This window comes from Anser brachyrhynchus, assembly GCF_964034855.1.
Source record: "Anser brachyrhynchus genome assembly, chromosome: W".
NCBI classification, from domain to species: Eukaryota; Metazoa; Chordata; class Aves; order Anseriformes; family Anatidae; genus Anser; species Anser brachyrhynchus.
The window spans coordinates 20,677,674-20,703,785 of NC_137704.1; the positions used below are offsets into that span (position 1 = coordinate 20,677,674).

Genomic DNA, 26,112 nt, shown 5'->3' on the forward strand with positions numbered 1-26,112 from the left:
GGGGAGAGAAACGGGAAAGTGAAGCCTGTGAGTTGAGATAAAGACAGTTTATTAAGACAGGAAAATAATAATAACAATAATAATAATAATAGTAATACTAATAATAATGTGTATGAAACAAGTGATGCACAATGCAATTGCTCACCACCCGCTGACCGATGCCCAGCCTATCCCCGAGCAGCCGGCCCCCCACCCCGGCCAGCCACCCCTATATATTGTTTAGCATGACATCAGATGGTATGGAATACCCCTTTGGCCAGTTTGGGTCAGCTGTCCTGGGTCTGTCCCCTCCCAGCTCCTGCTGCACCCCTAGCCTGCTCGCTGGCAGGACAGAGCGAGAAGCCGAAAAATCCTTGGCTTGGTGTAAGCACTGCTCTGCAACAATTAAAACGTCAGCATGTTATCAGCACTCTTCTCATCCTAATCCAAAACATAGCACCCTACCAGCTACTAGGAGGAAAATTAACTCTGTCCTAACTGAAACTAGGACAGGTGGGAAGCAAATTAGGGGCTCACCCATTATATTGGCCCATGTTTGGGTCCTTTGAGGAATGGATCTGTCAGGCTCTAAACCTTTATGTGAATTCAAAGGAGCCTTTCAGCCTAGAGGAGAGTGAGTATGCACACTTATGGATAGGATCTGAGACCCGAGCCAACTTATACCCATTAAGAGAAAAAGGGGGGAGGAAAAAGAATGAACGGAATGAGGAAGAAATCCCACTTTCACCTCCCCCCTTATATACCCCCTCCTCCGCAACCTCCAGCCCCCCCCCCCCCCCCACGGCTCCGGGTTACTCTGGGTGACTCTGATTCGGCCACAGACACCCCTCGGGGAACTAGACGGGTAACTCGGAGCCAAACTAGAAATCGAGAGGGTGAGGGTAGACTATATCCCCTAAGAGAGGTTGCAATGGGAGGGCCCCAACCCAGCATGGGATACGTCTCCATCCCCCTAAATACGGGAGACGTCAAAGAATTCAAGAAGGAAATGAGAAATCTCTTAGAAGATCCTCTTGGAGTCTCTGAGCGAGTAGACCAGTTCTTGGGGCCTAATGTTTAAACCTGGGAAGAACTCCAGGCCATTTTAGGTATATTATTCACTGCAGAAGAAAGGAATATGATCTGGAGGGCTGGAATGCGAATCTGGGACCAGCAACACCAGCAGGGTCCTGCGGGAGATCAGGAGGGACCCCACAGCACAGGGAATGAGAGCGACCGAGGAGCGGCGGAGAGGAAGTGCTATAGACTGACCATAACCCCCGTTCCCCTGTTCCCCTGTGCCGCTCGGGGGGAGGAGGTGGAAGAGGGTGGATGGGGGGGAAGGTGCTTTTTGTTTCTTTCCTTTGTTTCTCACTTCTCTAGCTTGTTAGTAATAGGCAATAAATCTTACTATCTCCCTATGCTGAGTCTGTTTTGCCCGTCACGATAATTACTGTGCGATCTCTTCATCCTTATCTCAGCCCTTGAGCCCTTTTCATTGTATTTTCTCCCCGTTCCTCTTTGAGGAGGGGGAGTGAGAGCAGTTGTGGTGGAGCTCGGCCGCCCACCCGAGGAAAACCACCACACCCATCCACCGCCTTCTGCCTTCTACCCCCACGATGGGAGCGGGGGGTTGTGGTGAGTCCATAATGCTATGTCTCCGCTGCTCCTTCCTGGTCAGTCTTCCCCTGCTCCAACATGGGGTCCCTCCCAGGAGATGCAGTTCTTCCAGAACTGATCCTATGTGGGCTTCCCACAGGCAGTAGTTCTTCAAGAACTGCTCCAGTACGGGGGAGTTCATCCTTCAGGAGCAGACTGCTCCAGCATGGGTCCTCCATGGGCTGCACTCTCCTTCATCCCAGATACACCAGCTTTACCGTGATCTCCTCTATGGGTTGCAGAGTGGAAATCTGGTCAGCTGTGGTACACAATGGGCTGCAGAGGGACAACCTGCTCCACCATGGTCCTTTCCACAGATGTACTGGGTCGGGCTGGGATATTAACTTTCCCTGCAGCAGCCCATACTGTGCTGTGCTCTGCACTCGTAGCTAAAACAGCAATGGTATCACACCAGTGTTGTGTCTGCTGCTGAGCAGTGCTGGCACAGCATCAGGACTCTCTCTAACCCCCCTAGGGGTGGGCAAAGATGTGAGAAAAGAAACATCACTAGGGCAGCTGACCTAAACCAACCAAAGGGATATTCCATACCATATGATGTCACACTCAGCAATAAAAGGTGGAAAAAGGAGGAAGAGGGGAGGGGTGGGCTCTCGTTGTGAAAACGTCTGTCCTCCTCCCGAACACCGGCTACATGCGTTGAGGCCCTGCTTCAAGGACGTGGTCAAGCATCGCTCATTTGTGGGAAGTAGAGAGTAATTTCTTTCCTCTGCACTTCCACGTAGCCTTTACTTGTTTTGTTTAGTTTTCCCTTTCCCCCTCCCTTTTCCCCTTTCCTTTTTCCCCTTTAGTTAAATTGTTAATTGTTTAGTTAAATTGTTTAGTTAAGTTGTTTAATTAATAATAATCTTTCCTTAATAATCATTTTTTTCCTTTAATTAAATCATCCTTATCTCAACCCGTGAGTTGTTCTTTCCTTTACTTCTTCCCCTCCTCATCTAAGGAGGGGGAGTGAGAGAGCGGTTGTGGTGTTCAGCTGCCTAGCACGGTAAAACCACCACAACAGATCACAGGGGAACTTCTGCTCTTATTTCTGGAGCACCTCCTCCCCCTCTTTCTTCGCTGACCTTGGTGTTTGCAGGGTTGTTTCTCACTCCTCTCTCCCACCAGCTGCTGTTGCGTAGCAGTTTTTTTTTTTTTCCTCTTTCTTAAATATGCTTTCACAGAGGTGCAACCAGCATCACTTATTGGCTCAGCTCTGTCCAGCAGCAGGTCCCTTTTGGAGCCGGCTGGAACTGGCTCTTATCTAACATGGGGCAGCTTCTGGGCACTTCTCACAGATGCCACCACTGTATTCCCCTGTTACGAAGCCCTTGTCACATAAACCCAAAACAACACTTCAGAAGAGATTAGGCAGAGTTGCTAAAAAGAAAGACTTTCTAGTGACCCACAATTGTTTATGTTGGATGAGGCAGGTGCAGAAAGCTCTGACAAAGCGTGGTCAAAGAGGCAAGACTTAGGAGGTGGATGCGTTCATATAAATGACCCAGTCACATTGTCATGAATAATCCACAAATAATTAGACTTTGTGTGTAAGCAGCATGAATTTACTTTTTGTAAGATACCAAGATTGCATCCTGATTTATCTTGTACTGAAGCATAGTCTCCAATATGCGATGATACATTCTCATAGAATCAGAGAATCTTAGAATGATTTGGGTTGGAAGGGTCCTTGAAGATCATCTAATTCCAACACCCCTGCCGTTGACAAGGGACACCATCCACTAGACCAGGTTGCTCAAAACCCCATCCAGCCTGGCCTTAAACACTTCCAGGGATTGGGCATCCACACCTTCTCTGGGCAACCTTTTCCAGTGCCTCACCATCCTCAGAGTAAAGAATTTCTTCCTTATATCTAATCTAAACCTAACCTTTTTTAGTTTAAAACCATTACCCGTCATCCTATTACTACATTCTCTGTAAGAGTCTCTTTCCAGCTTTCCTGTAGGGCCTCTATAGGTACTGGAAGGCCGCTATTATGTTTCCACAGAACCTTCTTTTCTTCATGCTTAACTCCCCAAACTCCCTCAGCCTGTCTTCATAGGAGAGGTGTTCCAGCCCTCTGAGCATTTTCATGGCCCTCCTCTGGACTCATTCTAATACAGACACGTCCTTCTTAAGGTCTCACAAAAGCAGAGCAGAGCAGGAGAATCACCTCCCTTAACCTGCTGGTCATGCTTCTTTTGATGCAGCCCAGGATACAGATGGCTTTCTGGGCTGCCAGCGCACATTGCTGGCTCATGTTGAGCTTCTCATCCACCAACATGAACTGGGTCCTTCTCCTCAGGGCTGCTCTCAGTCTACTCTCTGTCCAGCCTGTGTTTGTGCTTGGGATTGCCCCAGCCCACATGCAGCACCTTACACTTGTCTTTATTGAACTTCATGAGGTTTGCACAGACCCACTTCTGAAGGCTGTCCAGGTCCCTCTGGATGGCATCCCTTCCCTCCAGAGTGTTGACTGCACCACACAGCTTAGTGTCATTGGCAAACTTGTGATGGTGCACTCAATCCCACTGTCCACGTCACCAACAAAGATGTTGAACAGCGCCAGTCTCAATACCGACCCCTGAGGAATGCCACTCCTTACTGATTATCACCTGGACATCGAGCTGTTGACCACAACACTTTGAGTGCGACCATCCAGCCAATTCCTTACCTACAATGTGGTCCATCCGTCAAATCCATGGCACTCCAATTTAGAGACAAGGATATAATGCGGGACAACGTCAGATGCTTTGCTTTCTGTCACCATGGAAATGAATGTATATAATGTAATACACTAAGTCCATGGGAGAATTAAAATATATATATGCTTGGAAAGATTAAATCCTCATTTCAACACAAATAATTTTAAAACATGCAGAAAGTAAATACAAGTTTCACAACAGTATTTGTATTTCCCCCCTTACGTAATTTTCACCTAATTATTTTTCCAATAATTATGCTAAGTTTCTAGTTGAGCTGAATTACTTGTCTCTAATTGTTCAATTAGGTATAATCAATGAAGGACTTGGAAGAGAACTATTGCTATTTCAGCCTTGAAAGGCAAGGCTTCTCCCTTGATCTTTTTAAGTTGTCTAGTGATACAGAGTAAAATCCTGTTCACCCTACATAAAAGAATCCATTGAAATCAGTAAGATACCATCTTTGTAAGGGAACAAGGATTTGACCCCAAATTGTACTGTAATAAAGATATGGGCATTCTGTAGAATTTGTGGTCATACATCTCTGTGCCTAAAACAGAAGCACAAGTCAATGCTTTCGCTGAAAGTTTCATTAGTGTAAAATTTAATAAAGACATGTATATGAGTACAGCTTTAATTAAACATACATAGACTCCTACCCAGAAATTTCTGCTAGTTTTTGATGAGCCTCATAGGCCATCTCACATCCTCATGTTCGAGTTTTGTGCATTTCTGCATGCAGAGACGGACAGGTGACTGAGACATCCCCAATGGAAATGACCAGCTCTCCGTATTGCGCCACCTGGGTATTGAACTCCTGGACAAGCTGAAAAACAAAGATGATTTATGTACATGAGACATTTAGCTACACTGATAAAAACAATCAAGTTTTTTATAAAAGCATGCCCAATCTAGGACTTGTTCCTGCTGCTCACAATTTCATGGCATTCAGGGTCAATGGCCTAAGATTTAGTAAATGACTAGGGCCTTGTTCCATTTAAAGGGTAAAGAAGTTTGGCAGGACCTACACCCCCTTGCACTACAGCTTGTTCTCAGATATCAGAGGGTATGGGAGAGGCTGGGCTTAGATGCTGAGTGATGCCAAATTCAGCCGCATTAAGTCTAGTCGCATTAAATGTATTGAATTACCACAATCATGGACTGATCCCAGAAGTCAATGATGTCCTCCTGACTTGTCTGCGATGGTATCTTCCCTAACATTCTTCCACTCTGGAGCCATTTTTATACTACTTTCTTACTTTTAGGTGGAGCTTGAGTGACTCTAGTCATACATATCTTTATTATGATTGGTATAAAATTTTGTTTCTTTTACTGTAAAGGTATAGGCTCAGAAAAATTCAGAGCTCATGCTCAGTGAGGGGTGGTCGCACCTTGGAGGCAGGTAGCCTTTGGGATGGAGGTGTGTTTTGGCATTATAATGAGATTAAAATGAGCAAAGTTCACCCAGAGGACATGATTTGGTTATCAGTTCGGCTCAAGTTTGGCCATGCAGTCTATCAGTTCCATAGTACCATCAAGTTCCTCATCCCTGCAGTGATAGCACAGAGCCTGGCCGCAGTGTCTTCACTCCACTCTCCCTGCTATTTCTCTTAGAGTCAGCACACCAAGCTCCCCTGGTGTTGCCAGTATCTAAGGCTACACGTTATGTTGCCAAGGGGACTTGCAAGGATTCCTTGCATATCTGCCACATCTCACCCTGGAAGTTTCCTCAACGCTGAACCTTCTCTTAAAATGTGGACATACCTTTAGTCTCAATAAATCACCTCCAGCAATTATTCCATACTAGCAGAAGAATCACCAGCTTGCCTGTTGCGTGAGACTTGTTGCAGTCATTAGATTTAGAATTAAGATCACAGAAACATCACAGAAAACATGGTGGGATGGCTCAAACAAATGGAAAGCGCAGCCCTCAATAAGTGCACAGACAATACCGAATTGGGCTGAGGCCAACTGTATGAAGTTCAACAAGGCTAAGTGCTGGGTCCTGCACTTGGGACACAACAACCCCACGCAACACTACAGGCTGGGGGAAGAGTGGCTGGAAAGTTGCCTGGTGGAAAGGGACCTGGGGGTATTGGTCGATAGCCGGCTGAATATGAGACAGCGGTGTGCGCAGGTGGCCAAGAAGGCCTGGCTTTTATCAGAAATAGCGTGGCCAGCAGGACTAGGGAAGTGATTGTCCCTCTGTACTTGGCTCTGGTGAGGCCACATTTCAAATACTGTTTTCAGTTTTGGGCCCCTCACTACAAGAAAGACATCGAGGTGCTGGAGTGTGTCCAGAGAAGGGCAACAAAGCTGCTGAAGGGTCTAGAGAACAAGTCTTATGAGGAGCATTTGAGAGAGCTGGGGTTGTTTAGCCTAGAGAAACGAAGGCTCAGGGGAAACCTTACTGTACTCTACAATTACCTTAAAGGAGGCTATATCGAGGTGGGGATTGGTCTCTTTTCCCAAAGCACTAAGTGATGTCATTAAGTTGTACCAGGGAAGGTTTAGGTTGGATATTAGGAGAAATTTCTTCACTGAAAGTGTTGTAAAGTATTGGAACAGGCTGCCCAGGGAAGTGGTTGAGTCACCATCCCTGGAGGTCTTCAAAAAACATGTAGATGTAGTGCGTAGTGACATGATTTAACGGTGGACTTGGCAGTGCTAGGTTAAAGGTTGGTCTAGATGATCTTAGAGGTCTTTTCCAACCTAAATGATTCTATGATTCTATGAAAATTATCACCGGAAGGAATTTACCTTATAATTATGGGGGCAGGTGTGATTACTAATGCCCTAAAAGATGAGTTAAAAATCCCAGGAGACTTGAGCACGGTACCAACAAATCTGTGAAGTAGGACCAGTACAGACATAGGTCTGCTGGTCTCTGCCCAGCCAGTAGTGATAAAAAGAAAGGGAGGATCCCCACCAGATTTTAAGCAGTACCCAATTCCTAAGGAAGCTGAAAGGAGTATTCAAAAGTTGATTGATCCGTATATGTCACAAGGGATCCTCAAAGAATGCAGTTCTCCATATAATGCACCTATACTCCCCTTAAAAAAATGAACAGGCTGGATGAAGATGGAGATCCAGAATAAAGATTTGTACAAGACTTACGAGTGATTAACCAACATGCTATTTCCCCAATCCTGTGGTAGAGATACTCCTGAAACACTATGTTACCCAAGCATTGTCAGCGCAAAGGGCCCATAAGTATGAACTGATCCTCCTAATGGCAAACAACATAACTCAAGCATTGTAATACTCTAGATCCAGTCACTTTGAATCCATTACCTTGGGGTTAGGAGGAACATCATCACTGTGCTCAGGCTATTGAGGTCTCTAGTATGCCAAGAGATGATTTAACTGATGTACCTCTGGAAAACCCAGATTTGACCCTTTATGTTGATGGATCAATGTATTATCTGTCCAATGGAAGACAGAGCATGCGATGGTGAGCCGGTTTAAAGTAATAGAGGCAGGGACACTTCTGCCTAACTTAAGTGCACAAGGAACTGAGCTCGTTGGTCTAACTCGTGTGGCCGTATTGGCACAGCAAAAGAGAGTTAATATCTATACTGACTCGTGGTATGTGTTCAGTGTGTGTCATGAAACCAGAATGTTGCGGAAGGAGAGGGGATCCAGAATGGGAGGGAAATAAGAAAACTATTGGAAGCCATCAAACTCCAAAGGAAATTCACTGTAGAGCCTACACTAATAATGCTACAGAAGAAAGTCAAGGAAATGCCTTGGCTGACTCTGAAGTCAAAGCAGCCACAAGACAACTGCTCATTATAGGAGTTATTACTACCGGTAAACCTGGGGAAGTCAAATGGCCAAATCTAACAAACCCGGAAAAAATGTATCAAGAGGACTCTTCAAAATCTAAAGCTGGGAAGCTCTGTTAACAGAAGGGATATGGACTATATCAGTGGGAAACCGATACTGCCAAAAAGGTTCTTAGTCCCTCTTGTAAGACGGTTCCATGATAAGGGCCATGGGGAAGTGGAAGCAATAGCTAATCAAGTGCAATGAGTTTGGGTGGCACCAAGAGCGTATGCAACCACCAGAAGAATAACCAGAAGCTGTCTAACGTGTCAATGAGGTTATGAGACCCATGATACAAAGGAAATACACTGTGTTCTGGAGAAGCTTAAGAAGGATGGTGGACACCACTGGTGGGAAGTACTATTGGGATGGTCTCCCACCATTACCGGGGTTCTAAATCTTATGTTACATCCAACCACTGTATTGATTATAATGTTAGTCTTAGTGTGCTTGCTCGCTGTAATCCTCTATGTACGTGTTTGGAGATTATACCTAAACATCCAGAGGCAAATTGAAGCTTTGAAATATATCTATTATAGAAGGCAGGGATACTCATAAAAACAAAGGGAAGACACTGAAAAGGAAACAAGATGCTGGTATGTAAAGAATTCAGGTATCTAATGTTTCACATTACAGAGTAAATTTAGTGAAGCCTTAGGCCACAGCATGAGCTCTGCATCACCTGAACCTGATATGTATTGGTAATTGAGTGAGTGGCACTGGGGGGGCTGGGTGGCACAGATGGGGAAGAGGGGATGTGCTGACCAAGGACAGCGACAGATCAGAGCCAGCACCAATAACAGAAGCCACTCTACCTTGGGAGATAACAGAAGTCATGCTGCTCTGCAACAAAGAACCTCCAATCTGAAGGAGCATAATATGTATGTGTTAAGAACTGATTGGACAACAGCAGACAAAACAAGCATTACACGGGTATAAGAACCCAGTGAAAGTTTTGAGCAGGGTCCTTGGAGACACCGAGCTAAAGCTGACATATAGGTACCATGAAATTATTGCTGCTTTTAATTAAGTCAACCCTTTGAGTGAATTCCGGATGCCTGGGAACACCCATTCTGCTAGGGGAAACAACGGAATCCTTTAATACAGCCCAGCACCAGCAGTCAGGGTGCCAGGAGGAGCTGTGCTTCAGTACCAACCACTTCTGAAGCAGCTCAAACCCCTTCATACGCTACCAATATCTCTTTTTCATTAGAGTGTATCGCACCTTGGATCCTCTGTATCCCTGACTCAAAAACCCTAGAGCTTGACCTCAAGTTTCCCCACGACCTTTCTGCCAGAGGCTCCAGGTAGGACCATTATCCCCAGCTGTGGTGTAGAGTACATTTCTTATGTTTTGTCCTGCCTGGACTGGCACAATGGCTGCTGCATGAACTATATTCCGTTTCATTTGTTCAAAGGCTTGTCATTGCTTGGGGGCCCATCTGAAATTGTTCTTCTTACAGGTCACTTCATAGAGTGGGCTCAGAATCAGACTGTAATTTGGAATGTGCATTCTCCAAAAACCCACAAAGAAAGCTTGTATTTCCTATTTTTGCTAGTTGTTGGAGACATAGCTGTTATTTTGTTGATCACATCCATTGGGATCTGACAACATCCATCTTGCCATTTTATTCCTAAAAACTGGATCTCCTGTGCAGGTCCTTTGACCTTAATTTGCACTATGGCAAAACCAGCCTTCAGAAGGATTGGGACTATTTTCTTCCCTTTCTCGATAAATTCCTCTGCTGTGTTGCGGCACACGACGTCATCAACGCACTGCAGATGTACAGAAGCTTCCCCCTGCTCCAGTGCAGACTGGATCAGTCCATGGCAAATGGTAGGGCTGTGTTTCCACCCCTGGGGCAGCCGATTCCAGGTGTATTGGACACCCCTCCAAGTAAAGGCAAACTGAGGCCTGCATGCTGCTGCCAAAGGGATGGAGAAAAACGCATTAGCAATATCAATTGTGGCGTACCACTTGGCTGCCTTTGATTCCAGTTCGTACTGGAGTTCTAGCATGTCCGGCACAGCAGCTCTCAGCAGCGGCGTGACTTCGTTCAGACCACGATAGTCCACTATTAGTCTCCACTCACCATTAGACTTTTGCACTGGCCATATGGGACTATTACAGAATCACAGAATCATCTAGGTTGGAAGAGACCTCCAAGATCACCCAGTCCAACCTCTGACCTAACACTAACAAGTCCTCCACTAAACCATATCACTAAGCTCTACATCTAAACGTCTTTTAAAGACCTCCAGGGATGGTGACTCAACCACTTCCCTGGGCAGCCCATTCCAATGCCTAACAACCCTTTCGGTAAAGAAGTTCTTCCTAATATCCAACCTAAACCTCCCCTGATGCAACTTTAGCCTGTTCCCCCTTGTCCTGTCACCAGGCACGTGGGAGAATAGACCAACCCCCACCTCGCTACAGCCTCCTTTAAGGTACCTATAGAGAACAATAAGGTCGCCCCTGAGCCTCCTCTTCTCCAGGCTGAACAATCCCAGCTCCCTCAGCCGCTCCTCTTAAGACTTGTTCTCCAGACCCCTCACCAGCTTCGTTGCCCTTCTCTGGACTCTCTCGAGCACCTCCATGTCCTTGTAGTGAGGGGCCCAAAACTGAACACAGTACTCGAGGTGCGGCCTCACCAGAGCCGAGTACAGGGGGACAATCACTTCCCTAATCCTGCTGGCCACACTGCTTCTGATACAAGCCAGGATGCTGTTGGCCTTCTTGGCCACCTGAGCACACTGCTGGCTCATATTCAGCCGACTATCAACCAGTACTCCCAGGTCCTTCTCGGCCAGGCAGCTTTCCAAACACTCATCTCCAAGCCTGTAGCGCTGCTTGGGGTTGTTTTGCCCCAGGTGCAGGACCCGGCACTTGGCCTTGTTGAACTTCATGCAGTTGACCTCAGCCCATCGCTCCAGCCTATCCAGATCCTCCTGCAGAGCCTTCCTACCCTCGAGCAGATCGACACACGCACCTAACTTGGTGTCATCTGCAAACTTACTGAGGGTGCACTCAATCCCCTCATCCAGATCATCGATAAAGATATTGAAGAGGACTGGCCCCAGTACTGAGCCCTGGGGGACTCCACTAGTGACCGGCCTCCAACTGGATTTGACTCCATTCACCACGACTCTTTGGGCCCGGCTATCCAGCCAGTTTTTAACCCAACGAAGCGTACGCCAGTCCAAGCCACGAGCAGCCAGTTTTTTGAGGAGAATGTTGTGGGTAACGGTGTCAAAAGCCTTACTGAACTCAAGGTAGACCACATCCACAGCCTTTCCCTCATCCACTAAGCGTGTCAATTTGTCATAGAAGGAGATCAGGTTCGTCAAGCAGGACCTGCCTTTCATAAACCCATGCTGACTGGGCCTGATCACCTGGTTGCCCTGTAAGTGCCGCGTGATGACACTCAAGATAATCTGCTCCATGAGCTTCCATGGCACTGAAGTCAAACTAACAGGCCTATAGTTTCCCGGATCTACCCTCCGACCCTTCTTGTAGATGGGCGTCACATTTGCTAGCCGCCAGTTGACTGGGACCTCCCCTGATAGCCAGGAGTGCCGATAAATGATGGAAAGTGGCTCGGCCAGCTCCTCCGCCAGTTCTCTCAGTACCCTCGGGTGGATCCCATCCGGCCCCATCGACTTGCATACATCCAAGTGCTGTAGCAGGTCGCCAACCATTTCCTCGTGGATAGTGAGGGCCAAATTCTGCTCCCCATCCCCTTCCACCAGCTCAGGGTACTGGGTATCCAGAGAACAACTGGTTTTGCCGCTAAAGACCGAGGCAAAGAAGTCATTAAGCACCTCAGCTTTTTCCTCATCCCTTGTAACTAAGTTTCCCCCCGCATCCAGTAAAGGATGGAGATTCTCCTTAGTCCTCCTTTTGGTGCTGATGTATTTGTAAAAACGTTTTTTGTTATCTTTAACAGCAGTAGCCAGATTGAGCTCCAGATGAGCTTTGGCCTTTCTAATTTTGTCCCTGCACAGCCTCGCAACAGCCTTATAGTCCTTGTGAGTGGCCCGCCTGCTTTTCCAAAGATCATAAACCCTCTTTTTTCTCCTAAGCTCGAACCACAACTCTCTGTTCAGCCAGGCCGGTCTTCTTCTGCGCCGGCTCGTCTTTGGGCACGTGAGAACAGACCGCTCCTGAGCCATTAAGATTTCCTTCTTGAAGAGTGCCCAGCCTTCCTGGACTCTTCTGCCCTTCAGAACTGCCTCCCAAGGGACTCTGCCAACCAGTGTCCTGAACCTATTAAAAGGTGAGTGAGTCTTGCTGATCACTCCTTGTCTCCAGCTGACGAATTAGCTTATGCATGGGAATCAGGGATTATCGGTTGGTGAGATATTGCCGCCGGTGCACAGTTGTGGTAGCGATTGGTACCTGCTCTTCTTCAGCCCTCAGTGATCCCACAACAGAAGGGTCTTCTGAGAGGCCAGGCAGGGTAGACAGCTGCTTGATCTTCTCTGTACTTAAGGTATCCATACCAAAAGCCCACCGGTACCCTTTTGGGTGCTTGAAGTACCCTCTCTTGAGGTAGTCTATGCCAAGGATGCACAGAGCATCCCGGCCAGTCACACCAGTGACTACTAAAGCCTTATACTTCTGTGGGTCTGACGTGCCAGGCCATCGAATCCACACAGTCCAATAAAACCAATTGTCCTTCTCTCCCCCTGGCTGGAGGTAGGGCCCATCTAATCCTGCTCACAGTATTCATTATGTGTCTGGGGGACTGCCCACTGGAGATGGGAGCAACAAGTTTTAAGAGAACCCCTCTACTGTGATTGTTCTTCCTAGCAACTCACATACCCGTGCCTCTAGGGTCGAGGTAGATTTTCCATCCTATTTTCCCATGTCCTCTCCATGGTCACATAGGTAAAACCACAGGGTGGCACAGGGTGTGTACCCACTATATCTTTTTTCTTGAACAAAAGGATACTTACCCCTGATAGCTGAGACACTGGTTTGTAGAGGTGGGGAAGAAGATAAATCCTCTCTAAGTTGGTGGACCTCTTGAGAAAGTTTTTCCACAGCTGAGATCCAGGCCTGTAGGGAAGAGGAGAGACTTTATTTGGACTGCCGGAGTTGTTTATCCACTTCATCCACCATGGGTTCCTCATGGTCTTTCCAGGTCATTACTGCCAATGAGCTGGCATATGATGATGGTGCACTCTGTACAAACTTCCGCCAAATGGGTCGTGTACACTTGACTTCATCTGGATCTTTGGATAGCTGTTAGTTGTGTAGGTCATCTGTGGTGGTTTTCCTCGGGTGGGCAGCCAAGCTCCACCACAACCGCTCTCTCACTCCCCCTCCTCAAAGAGGAACGGGGAGAAAATACAATGAAAAGGGCTCAAGGGTTGAGATAAGGATGAGGAGATCACGCAGTAATTATCGTGACGGGCAAAACAGACTCAGCATAGGGAGATAGTAAGATTTATTGCTTATTACTAACAAGCTAGAGAAGTGAGAAACAAAGGAAAGAAACCAAAAGCACCTTCCCCCCCATCCACCCTCTTCCACCTCCTCCCCCCGAGCGGCGCTGGGGAATGGGGGAACGGGGGTTATGGTCAGTCTATAGCGCTCCTTCTTGGTCACTCTCGTTCCCTGTGCTGTGGGGTCCCTCCCACGGGATGCAGTCCTTGGTGAACTGATCCAGCGTGGGCTGCCCACAGGCAGCAGCTCTTCAAGAACTGCTCCAGATATGGGTCCGTACCATGGGGTCCATCCCTCAGGAGCAAACTGCTCCAATCTGGGTCCCCCACGGGCAGCAGCTCCTGCCAGGTCACCTTCTCCTGCGTGGGCTCCTCTCCACGGGCTACAGGTCCGGCCCGGAATCTGCTCTGGCAGGGGTCTTCCACAGGCCGCAGTCTCCATTGGTGCAGGTCCACCTGCTCCACCGTGGTCTCCTCCACAGGCTGCAGCGTGGAACCCTGTTCCACTGTGGTACTCCATGGGCTGCAGCCTGCTTCGCCATGGTCCTCACCACAGGCCGCAGGGGACTTGTGCTCTGGCGCCTGGAGCACCTTTCCCCCTCCTTCTTCACTGACCTTGGCGCCTGCAAGACTGTTCCTCACTCCTCTCACTCTCCCAGCTGCTGTGTGGTGCAGAGGTTTCCCCCCCCCCCCCCCCCCCCTTTCTTAAATATACTCTCACAGAGGCGCAAACAACATCACTTATTGGCTCAGCTCTGGTCAGCAGTGGGGCCCTTACCTAACATGGGGCAGCTTCTAGATTCTTCTCACAGAAGCCACCGCTATGGCCCCCCGGTACCAAAAATTTGCCACGTAAACCCACTACATCATCATAAATCACCTCCCATACAGCTAATTCCCTCAGGTACTGGATTCCTGTTGTGGTTTAACCCGGACTGTTGTGGTTTAACCTGGCTGGCAGCTAAACACCACACAGCCGTTCGCTCACCCTCCCCCCTCCCTCTCTGGGATGGGGGAGAGAAACGGGAAAGTGAAGCCGGTGAGTTGAGATAAAGACAGTTTATTAAGACAGGAATATAAGGAATATAAGGAATATAATAATAACAATAATAATAATAATAGTGATAATGATAATAGTATTAACAATAATAATGTGTAAGAAAACAAGTGATGCACAATGCAATTGCTCACCACCCGCTGACCGATGCCCAGCCTATTCCCGAGCAGCCGGCCCCCCCACCCCGGCCAGCCACCCCTATATATTGTTTAGCATGACGTCAGATGGTATGGAATACCCCTTTGGCCAGTTTGGGTCAGCTGTCCTGGGTCTGTCCCCTCCCAGCTCCTGCTGCACCCCTAGCCTGCTCGCTGGCAGGACAGAGCGAGAAGCCAAAAAGTCCTTGGCCTGGTGTAAACACTGCTCTGCAACAATTAAAACATCAGCATGTTATCAGCGCTCTTCTCATCCTAATCCAAAACATAGCACCCTACCAGCTACTATGAGCTACTTAACTCTGTCCTAACTGAAACCAGGACAGATATCCACCCCTTATTCCATACCATTTATGTCATGCTCAGGTTACACTCTGTCCAATACATTCTAATTAATCACCATTTTCATCTATGATATATAGCAATCATGGTAGTGATGACATACAGTATTATATAATAATTAACATACTACAATTCAACTCATGGGCTATTCTCACCCAGTATCAAATCCCCTTGAGGTACACACCGGACCTCCCCATTCTTTTGCATTACCCACCAAGTGCATCCAGGTCCCTGAGCAAAAGCAATTCCACGAATGGGTTTGCCTTTTCCTGAGGCAGGAGTAGCCCAGACTGTCTTCCCCAGCATGTTTCTTACGTGCACTACAGGAACTTTATCCCCTTCTACAGTGTGTAACAGGTTTGATTGGGCAGGTCCAGCTCGGTTGGCAGAACCCCTGGTATTGACTAACCAGGTGGCTTTTGCCAAATGTGTATCCCAATTTTTGAATGTCCCAGCACCCATTGCTTTCAGTGTAGTCTTCAACAGTCCATTGTATCGTTCAACTTTTCCAGAGGCTGGTGCATGATAGGGGATGTGATACACCCACTCAATACCATGTTCTTTGGCCAAAGTGTCTATAAGGTTGTTTCGGAAATGAGTCCCGTTGTCTGACTCAATTCTCTCTGGGGTGCCATGTAGCCATAGGACTTGCTTTTCAAGGCCCAGGATAGTGTTCCGGGCGGTGGCATGGGGCACAGGATACGTTTCCAGCCATCCGGTGGTTGCTTCCACCATTGTAAGTACGTGGCGCTTGCCGTTGCGGGTTTGAGGGAGTGTGATGTAATCAATCTGCCAGGCCTCTCCATATTTATATTTCAGCCATCGTCCTCCATACCAAAGAGGTTTTGACCGTTTGGCTTGCTTGATTGCAGCACATGTTTCACAGTCATGAATAACCTGTGCTATAGTGTCCATGGTCAGGTCCACCCCTCGATCACGAGCCCATCTGTAGGTTGCATCTCTACCTTGATGGCCTGAGGTGTCATGGGCCCATCGGGCTATAAATAATTCACCCTTATGTTGCCCGTCCAGGTCCACCTGAGCCACTTCAATCTTAGCAGCCTGATCCACCTGCTGGTTGTTTTGATGTTCTTCAGTAGCCCGATTCTTGGGCACATGAGCATCTACATGGCGTACCTTTACAACCAGGTTCTCTACCCGGGCAGCAATATCTTGCCACAATGCCGCAGCCCAGATGGGCTTGCCCCTGCGCTGCCAGTTGTTCTGCTTCCATTGCTGTAACCACCCCCACAGGGCATTTGCTACTATCCATGAATCAGTATAGAGATAGAGAACTGGCCACTTTTCTCGTTCAGCAATATCTAAAGCCAGCTGAATGGCTTTTACTTCTGCAAACTGACTCGATTCACCTTCTCCCTCAGCAGCTTCTGCAACTCGTCGTGTAGGACTCCATACAGCAGCTTTCCATCTCCGATGCTTTCCCACAATACGACAGGACCCGTCAGTGAACAAGGCATATTTCTTCTCATTTTCCGGTAGCTTGTTGTACAGGGGGGCTTCTTCAGCACGAACCACCTCCTCCTCTGATGATATCCCAAAGTATTTGCCTTCTGGCCAGTCCATAATCACCTCCAAGATTCCTGGGCGACTGGGGTTTCCTATTCGAGCCCGCTGAGTAATCAGTGCAACCCACTTGCTCCATGTAGCATCAGTTGCATGATGTGTAGAGGGGACCCTTCCTTTGAACATCCAGCCTAGTACCGGCAGTCGGGGTGCCAGGAGGAGCTGCGCTTCAGTACCGACCACTTCCGAAGCAGATCGAACTCCTTCATATGCTGCCAATATCTCCTTTTCAGTTGGAGTATAGCGGGCTTCAGATCCTCTGTATCCCCGACTCCAAAACCCCAGGGGTCGACCTCGAGTTTCCCCAGGTTCTTTCTGCCAGAGGCTCCAGGTGGGACCATTCTCTCCGGCTGCGGTGTAGAGCACATTCTTTACATCTGGTCCTGTTCGGACTGGCCCGAGGGCTACTGCATGAACTATTTCCTGCTTAATTTGTTCAAAGGCTTGTCGTTGCTCAGGGCCCCATTCAAAAGCATTCTTCTTACGGGTTACTTGGTAGAGCGGGTTTACAATCAGACTGTAATTTGGAATATGCATTCTCCAAAACCCCACGACTCCTAGGAAAGTTTGTGTTTCTTTTTTGCTAGTTGGTGGAGACATAGCTGTTATCTTGTTGATCACATCCATTGGGATTTGACGACATCCATCTTGCCATTTTATTCCTAAAAACTGGATCTCTCGTGCAGGTCCTTTAACTTTATTCTGTTTTATGGCAAAACCGGCCTTCAGAAGGATTTGGACTATTTTCTTCCCTTTCTCGAAAACTTCTTCTGCAGTGTCACCCCACACAATGATGTCATCGATGTACTGCAGGTGTTCAGGAGCTTCCCCCTGCTCCAGCGCAGACTGGATCAGTCCATGGCAAATGGTAGGGCTGTGTTTCCACCCCTGGGGCAGCCGATTCCAAGTATATTGGACTCCCCTCCAAGTGAAAGCAAACTGTGGCCTGCACTGTGCTGCTAGAGGGATGGAGAAAAATGCATTAGCGATATCAATTGTGGCATACCACTTGGCTGCCTTTGATTCCAGTTCATACTGGAGTTCTAGCATGTCCGGCACTGCAGCACTCAGTGGTGGCGTGACTTCGTTCAGGCCACGATAGTCCACTGTTAGTCTCCACTCACCATTAGACTTTCGCACTGGCCATATGGGACTATTAAAAGGTGAATGAGTCTTGCTGATCACTCCTTGGCTCTCCAGTTGACGAATTAGCTTATGGATGGGACTCAGGGAGTCTCGGTTGGTGCGATATTGCCGCCGGTGCACAGTTGTGGTAGCGATCGGCACTTGCTGTTCTTCAACCCTCAGTAACCCCACAACAGAAGGGTCCTCTGAGAGACCAGGCAAGGTAGACAACTGTTTAATGTCCTCTGTTTCCAAAGCAGCTATGCCAAAAGCCCAGCGGAACCCTTTTGGGTCCTTGAAATATCCTCTTCTAAGATAGTCTATGCCAAGGATGCACGGAGCATCTGGGCCAGTCACAATACGGTGCTTTTGCCACTCATTACCGGTTAGACTCACTTCAGCCTCCAATACAGTTAACTGCTGGGATCCCCCCATCACACCATAAATACAGATGGGCTCTGGCCCTTTATAGCTTGATGGCATTAGAGTACATTGTGCACCGGTGTCTACTAAAGCCTTATACTTCTGTGCGTCTGACGTGCCAGGCCATCAAATCCACACAGTCCAATAAACTCGATTGTCCCTTTCCTCCCCCTGGCTGGAGGCAGGGCCCCTCTAGTCCTGGTCAGAATCTTCATTTCTGTGTTTAAAGGACTGCCTGCTCGAAGTTGGAGCAGCAAACCTTTCAGAGAACTCCTTTTCCCAATTGTTTTCCTTTGCAATTCACGTACCCGTGCCTCTAGGGTCGCAGTAGATTTTCCATCCCATTTTCTCATGTCCTCTCCATGGTCACGTAGGTAAAACCACAGGGTGGCGCGGTGTGTGTGCCCACCATATTGTCTTCCTTGCATAGATGAACGTTTACCCCTAATAGCTGAGACACTGGTTTGTACAGGTGGGGAGGAAAATAATCTCTCTTCAAGTTGGTGGATCTTTTCAGAAAGTTTCTCCAAAGTATTCTCTTTTAGCTGGTGGACACTGGTTCGTTCAGGTGGAGGGGAAGATAATCTTTCTTCAAGTTGGTGGATCTTTTCAGAAAGTTTCTCCAAAGCATTCTCTTTTAGCTGGTGGACACTGGTTCGTTCAGGTGGAGGGGAAGATAAATTCTCTTTAAGTTGGTGGACCTCTTCAGAGAGTTTCTCCACAGCTGAGACACAGGCCTTTAGGGAAGAGGAGAGATTTCCTTCGTACTGCCGGAGTATTTTAGTCACTTCATTCACTGTGGGATTCTCCTCCGCTTTCCAGGCTAGTATTGCCAATGAGCTGGCATATGATGATGGTGCACTCTGTACAAACTTCCGCCACATGGGTGGTGTACACTGGACTGCATCTGGATCTGCGGATGTTTGTGCGTCGTCTAGGTCCTTATAAATTACTTCCCGTACGGCCAATTCCCTCAGGTACTGAATTCCCTTCTCCATGGTGGTCCATTTGCTTGGTAAACATACAAGTTCTTCCTTGAAGGGATACCTTTCCTTCACAGCTGACAGGAGACGCCTCCAGAGGCTGCGAGATCGTGCTCCATCTCCAATTGCTTTGTCAATGCATGCGTCCCTAGCAAGGGATCCCAGCCGCCTGGCTTCCTTGCCCTCCAATTCCACATAATTGGCTCCCGTGTCCCAGCACCGGAGCAGCCAGGTGACAAGCTGCTCGCCTATACAGCGACCAAAATCTTTTCGCACATCTCGTAGCTCACGCTGGTATAGAGTCCGGGTAGTTACTGTTGATTTTTCGACATCCTCATCCTCATCTTCAGTCTCCTGCACCTTTGATGGCCAGTGTAGAGTCCGGGTAGTTACTGTTGATTTTCCGACATCCTCATCCTCATCTTCAGTCTCCTGCACCTTTGATGGCTGGTATGGAGTCCGGGTAGTTACTGTTGATTTTTCGACATCCTCATCCTCATCTTCAGTCTCCTGCACCTTTGATGGCCCAGCCTCGTCTTCACTATGCCCAGACTTAGCAGAAGACTGTCTGCGTTCTAAACGACCTGAGCCTCTATACCATTTTTTCACCTTGTCTACAGGGGCAACTTGCACTGCTACAGCTCGTTTCTCTGACCCAGACACAGGAGTGGGAGCAGCTGCAGGAGCTGGAGCGGCTGCAGGAGCTGGAGCGGCTGCAGGGGCTGCAGCTGGAGCGGCTGCAGGAGCTGGAGCTGGAGCGGCTGCAGGAGCCGGAACGGCTGCAGGAGCTGCAGCTGGAGTAGCTGCAGGAGCTGGAGCGGCTGCAGGAGCTGGAGCTGGAGTGGCTGCAGGGGCTGGAGCTGGAGCGGCTGCACGAGCTGGAACGGCTGCAGGAGCTGGAGCGGCTGCAGGAGCTGGAGCTGGAGTAGCTGCAGGAGCTGGAACTGGAGCGGCTGCAGGAGCTGGAGCTGGAGCGGCTGCAGGAGCTGGAGCGGCTGCAGGAGCTGGAGTTGGAGTGGCTGCAGGGGCTGGAGCTGGAGCGGCTGCAGGAGCTGGAGCGGCTGCAGGAGCTGGAGCGGCTGCAGGAGCTGGAGCGGCTGCAGGAGCTGGAGTTGGAGTGGCTGCAGGGGCTGGAACTGGAACGGCTGCAGGAGCTGGAGCTAGGTTGCTAGTAGCATCAATTGCAGCTCGATAGGCACAAGCCAGACCCCAGCACGCTACAGTGATTTGTGTCACTTTGGAACTGCCAGAGTCATGACACCTTTTTTTCAAGCATTCTGCCAGCTTTTTAGGATTTTGCAGTTGTTCAGGGGTGAATGTCCAAAACACTGGAGGTGACCACTGCTCTAGAAACCTGCCCATATCCTCCCACACTCCCTGCCACTCGCAACTATCCCGCCTCAAGACAGATCTCCGGATGAGATTCCTGAGTAGTTGTTTAACCCTCCACAAAATCTGAAGCGCATTCAGGAGACATAACAACAAGAGCAGGCTGGTCTGAGTATCCCAAGGATATTCAACATCTCGGAGAGCCACCGTAACTAGCTCGGGGGATAAGAGGGTGGTGGTGAAGGAGAAAGGGAGAGTGAACAGGTAGGGAAACATGTCTTCCCCTGTCCCCTTCACAGATTGGCTCCCTAACGAATACAGGCAATAGGTGTAATTGCTAATAGTTTCCGAGATATGGGTTCCAAAGTATAGAGTCGACGTCAGTGCTGAGTACAAATAACAGGTTAAAGTCGTGACCAGATATTTCATCATTTCATAAGCCATTGCTACACCGCACAGTACCATAACAATCTTAAACCAGGGCCCAGAAAGGATAAACAGTGCAACAGGGAGCACATACAGAAAGTAACGCACCATAAAACTCAATTTGGAATACAGGTACAGCAGACTGGAGATTAAGGCAATCAACATCGTGACTAGCAACTATTAAGCAGGTCCAATACTTATACCAATTTTAGTTTAACACACTCTGGTCAGATTTGTCGATATCTCAACCCTTCGTGCCCCACGTTGGGCGCCAAAAGGACTGTTGTGGTTTAACCCGGCTGGCAGCTAAACACCACACAGCCGTTCGCTCACCCTCCCCCCTCCCTCTCTGGGATGGGGGAGAGAAACAGGAAAGTGAAGCCGGTGAGTTGAGATAAAGACAGTTTATTAAGACAGGAATATAAGGAATATAAGGAATATAATAATAACAATAATAATAATAATAGTGATAATGATAATAGTATTAACAATAATAATGTGTAAGAAAACAAGTGATGCACAATGCAATTGCTCACCACCCGCTGACCGATGCCCAGCCTATTCCCGAGCAGCCGGCCCCCCCACCCCGGCCAGCCACCCCTATATATTGTTTAGCATGACGTCAGATGGTATGGAATACCCCTTTGGCCAGTTTGGGTCAGCTGTCCTGGGTCTGTCCCCTCCCAGCTCCTGCTGCACCCCCAGCCTGCTCGCTGGCAGGACAGAGCAAGAAGCCGAAAAGTCCTTGGCCTGGTGTAAACACTGCTCTGCAACAATTAAAACATCAGCATGTTATCAGCGCTCTTCTCATCCTAATCCAAAACATAGCACCCTACCAGCTACTATGAGCTACTTAACTCTGTCCTAACTGGAACCAGGACAATTCCCCTCTCCATGGTGGTCTACTTGCCTGGCTGACATACAAGATCTTCCTTGCAGGGATACCTTTCCTTCACAGGAGATGGCTCCAGAGGGTGAAGACTTGTGCTCCATTTCCAATTGCTTTGTCAATGCCTACGTCCTTAGCAAGGGATCCCAGCTGCCTAGCGTCCCTGCCCTCTAATTTCAGACTATTGGCTCTGCTGTCCCAGCAGCCAGGTGACAAGGTGCTCACCTAGGTAACAAATGAAATCTTTTTGCGTATCTCATAGCTTATGCTGATATAGGCCTTCGGTAATTATTGATGCTCTTATGATATCTGTCCCTTTGTCCTTCTGTTCCTGTGATGGCCCAGCCACTTTGGAGTAGCCTATCTCATCGTTGTCTTCCTCCCCAGTCTGAATAGGAATTCCTCTGCGTTCTAAACAAACTGACTTTCTCATCCACCGTTTCATCTTAGATACAGAGGCAAATGACACTGCTGCAGTCTGTTTCCCTGGCCTAGCCTTGGGGCCTGTCACACGATTTGGAACAGCTGCAGAGCTCGTCACAGGGGTTGGAACAGCTGCAGGGATTGTCACAGGGGTTGGAACAGCTACTGGGCCCGTCACAGGGTTTGGAGTGGCCGCTGGGGTTGGAACGACCGCTGTGCCTTTCATAGGGCTTGGAGTGGCCGCAGGGTCTGTCACTGGGGTTATAGTGGCATCAATTGCAGCTTGGTAAGCATAGGCTAAGCCCCAGCACGCTGCAGTGATTTGTGTCTCTTTGGAATTGCCAGGGTGAAGACACACCATTTTCAAGCATTCTGACAGTTTTTGAGGATTTTGTACTTGCTCAGGGGTGAATTTCCAAAGCACTGGAGGTGCCCACTGCTCTAGATGCCTGCCTATATCCTCCCACACTCCCTGCCACTCATAGCTATCCTGCCTCAGGACAGATCTCTGGATGGCATTCTTAAGTAGTTGTTTAAACAAAACATGAAGTATAAACTTAAACAAAATTTGAAACGCATTCAGGAAACATAACAGAAGAAGTGTGAAATCACAAAACAAAAAAATAAATTAAAAATACTTTTAAGAACTAATTATTAAAGGTTAGGGTTTATGATATTATTTAAATTCCCTCTAACTACATGTCCTATGACAATTTTCATAAATGACTAGGTAGTAAAATATTAGAAGAAATTCTTACACATAATAAATCTGTACATTATTTATGGAATGGTGAAGATTAAACTCTTTATGTAAAGCATTACTATTATTCAAAGTAGAACAGGAACAGCTATGGCAAAGAGCATACCATGGATTTGTGAGGAGCTGTAAGACCGAGTGAGAAAATACAGCTCTAGCCAAATAAATGTTTAAGAAAACAATGTCTGTAAATGTACCGGTGCTTTGCTACTTTGAAAATGCAGTGTTTGGCATATAGTGGTTTGGCAGACTTCTTGATGGATGCATAGGAGAAATGTGTAGGGTTTGTGTTTTTATATTAAATGCATAAATTGCAGTCCTCTGTGTATTCAGGGGAAACAAACAAACAAACAAAAGTCTAATCTTGTGAGAATTTGAGAATAACACATAAATACCAAAACCAAATAATCGCCTTTACTCCTATAGGAAAAATGCCTGGACCAGTACATAGGCCTTCCACTATATCTTCAGGAACATTTTAAAAAGTTATATGCTTTATAGAGGTGGCATAAATAACAAAATACATAGTCATCATAGTGCCAATTGTTGTTCTGTAGACCCCTGTGATTATCAGAAATAAAGTCCTATATAAAAATTCTGGTTTAGTCAGTATGAGAAATGCCTTGCCACTACATCTCTACTGTCTCCTACTCATTATGGATCAGGTGTTCAGAAATGGAGTAGCAACCAGCATGAGCTATACTAATGGAAACAGTCTTGCTACTAAGATATATGCATACACCTATATTTCTTTTTTGAAATATTATTTTTATATTTCAGTAGTTCTAAGATTAAAAAGTAAAGATTTAATAACATTTAAACGACAAATATTTTCAGATTTCAAAAGCAAGTGAACGACAGTTAGATTTCACTGTGCTGTGGTTTAACCCAGCAGGCAGCTAGGCACCACACAGCTGCTCACTCACTCTCACCAGGTGGGATGGGGGAGAGAATCAGAAAGGTAAAAGTGTGTGAACTCATGGGTTGAGATAAAGACAGTTTACTAGGTAAAGCAAAAGTTGTGTGCTCAAGAAAAGCAAAAGAAAGAATTCACTACTTCCCATCGGCAGGAATTAAGAATATTAAAAATAGAATATGAAAATCAACAATAAAAAACATATGATTATCATTATCAAAGTGTGGTGGTTTCACACTGATGGGCAGCTGAACTCCACCACAACCACTCTCTCACTCCCCCTCCTCAAAGGAACAGGGGGAGAAAATAAGATAAAAACAGCTCAAGGGTTGAAAAAAGGACAGGGACATCACTGACCAATTACTGTCACAGGCAAAACAGATTCAGCATAGGGAGAGTAATGCAATTTAATGCCTATTACTAACAGAACAGAGCAGTGAGAAACCAAGAGCAAACCAAAAACACCTTTCCCCCATCCACCATCTTCTACTTTCTCCCACCACGCAGTGAAGGGGAATGTGGAATGGGGGATGTAGTCAGTCCATAACACTTCATCATCTGCCACTCTTTCATCTTCACTTTCTTCCCTGCTCCAACATGGGATTCCTCCCATAGAATGCAGTCCTTCCCGAACTGATCCTACATGGGCTTCCCACAGACTGCAGTTCTTCAAGAATTGCTCCAATACCATGGTCTGTACCACGGGGTGCAGTCCATCAGGAATGGACTGCTCCAGAATGGGTCCCCCATGGGTGGCAGCTCTCACCAGGACACCTGTGTGGTCTCCTCTCCACAGGCTGCAGCGTGGATATCCGCTCTGCTGTGGTACACAAAGGGCTGCAGGGGGACAGCCTGCTCCACCATGGTCCTCTCCACAGGCCACAGAGGAACTTCTGCTCTGGTACTTGGAGCACCTCTTCCCCCTCCTTCTTCACTCACCTTGGTGTCTGCAGGGTTGTTTCTCTCTACATTTTCATGGTCCTCTCTCCCAGCTACTGCTGTGAAATAATATTTTTTCTTTCTGTTGTGATTTAACCTGGTAGGCAGCTAAGCACCAAACAACTGTTCGCTAACTGCGCCACTCCCCCAGCTATTTGGGATGGGGGAGAGAATTGGAAAAAAGTTAAAACGTGGGTTAAGATAAAGGCAGTTAAATAGGACAGAAAAGGAATAATAATAATAATAATATACAAAGCAAGTGATGCACAATTGCTTACCACAATCTGACTGATGCCCAGCCAGACCCTGAGCAGTGGTTACCCCACCAAGGCCAGTCACCCCGTATTAATTGTTCACCCAGAAATCCTGGAAGTGATTGTGGACTGGCCAGAAGGCAAATATTTTGGGATATCACCAGAGGAGGAGGTGGCCCGTGCTGAAGAAGCCCCATGTTGGGTGCCAAAAAGGGCTGTGGTGGTTTTACTCGGGTGGGTAGCCGTGTTCCACCATGGCCAGTCTCTCTCCCTCCTCAAAGGGAAAGGGGGAGAAAATATGACACAAAGGGCTCAGGGGTTGAGATAAGGATGGGGAGATCACTCAATAATTATTGTGATGAGCAAAACAGACTCAGAGTAGGGAGACAGTAAGATTTATTGCCTATTACTAACTAGCTAGAGAAGTGAGAAACAAAGGAAAGAAAAAAAAAACGCCTTCCCCCCATCCACCCTCTTCCACCTCCTCCCCCCGAGCAGTGCAGAGGAACTAGGGAATGGGGGTTGTGGTCAGTCTACTAGGGAATGGGGGTTGTGGTCAGTCTATAGCACTTTGTCTCCGTCTCTCCTTCTCGGTCACTCTCTTCTCCTGCTCCAACGTGGGGTCCCTCCCACGGGATGCCGTCCTTCCCAAACTGAGGAGAGAAACATATGTCCTTCTGACTTGGTATCGGGAAGGACGGCATCCCGTGGAAGGGACCCCACGTTGGAGCAGGGGAAGAGAGTGACAGTGAAGGAACAGCGGAGACAGTGTGTTACAAATTAACCACAGCCCTCGTTCGCAGTTCCCCTGTGCTGCTCGGGGGGAGGATGTAGAAGAGGTTGGATGGGGGGAAGGTGTTTTTGAGAGAGGGAGTTAAGAGAATCTTAGTA

General features: G+C 47.7%; 1 protein-coding gene across 1 annotated transcript in view; it reads right to left on the minus strand.

Moving 5' to 3' along the window:
* Nucleotides 1-251: 251 nt before the first annotated feature.
* Nucleotides 252-26,112, minus strand: part of LOC308184725 (kinesin-like protein KIF2A) — a 374,830-nt gene continuing 348,969 nt past the window's right edge. The window contains exon 18 of the mRNA XM_080572100.1: nucleotides 252-384. Coding sequence (XP_080428226.1) covers nucleotides 267-384 — 118 coding nt within the window. The 3' untranslated portion in view covers nucleotides 252-266. The remainder of the gene's footprint in view (nucleotides 385-26,112) is intronic.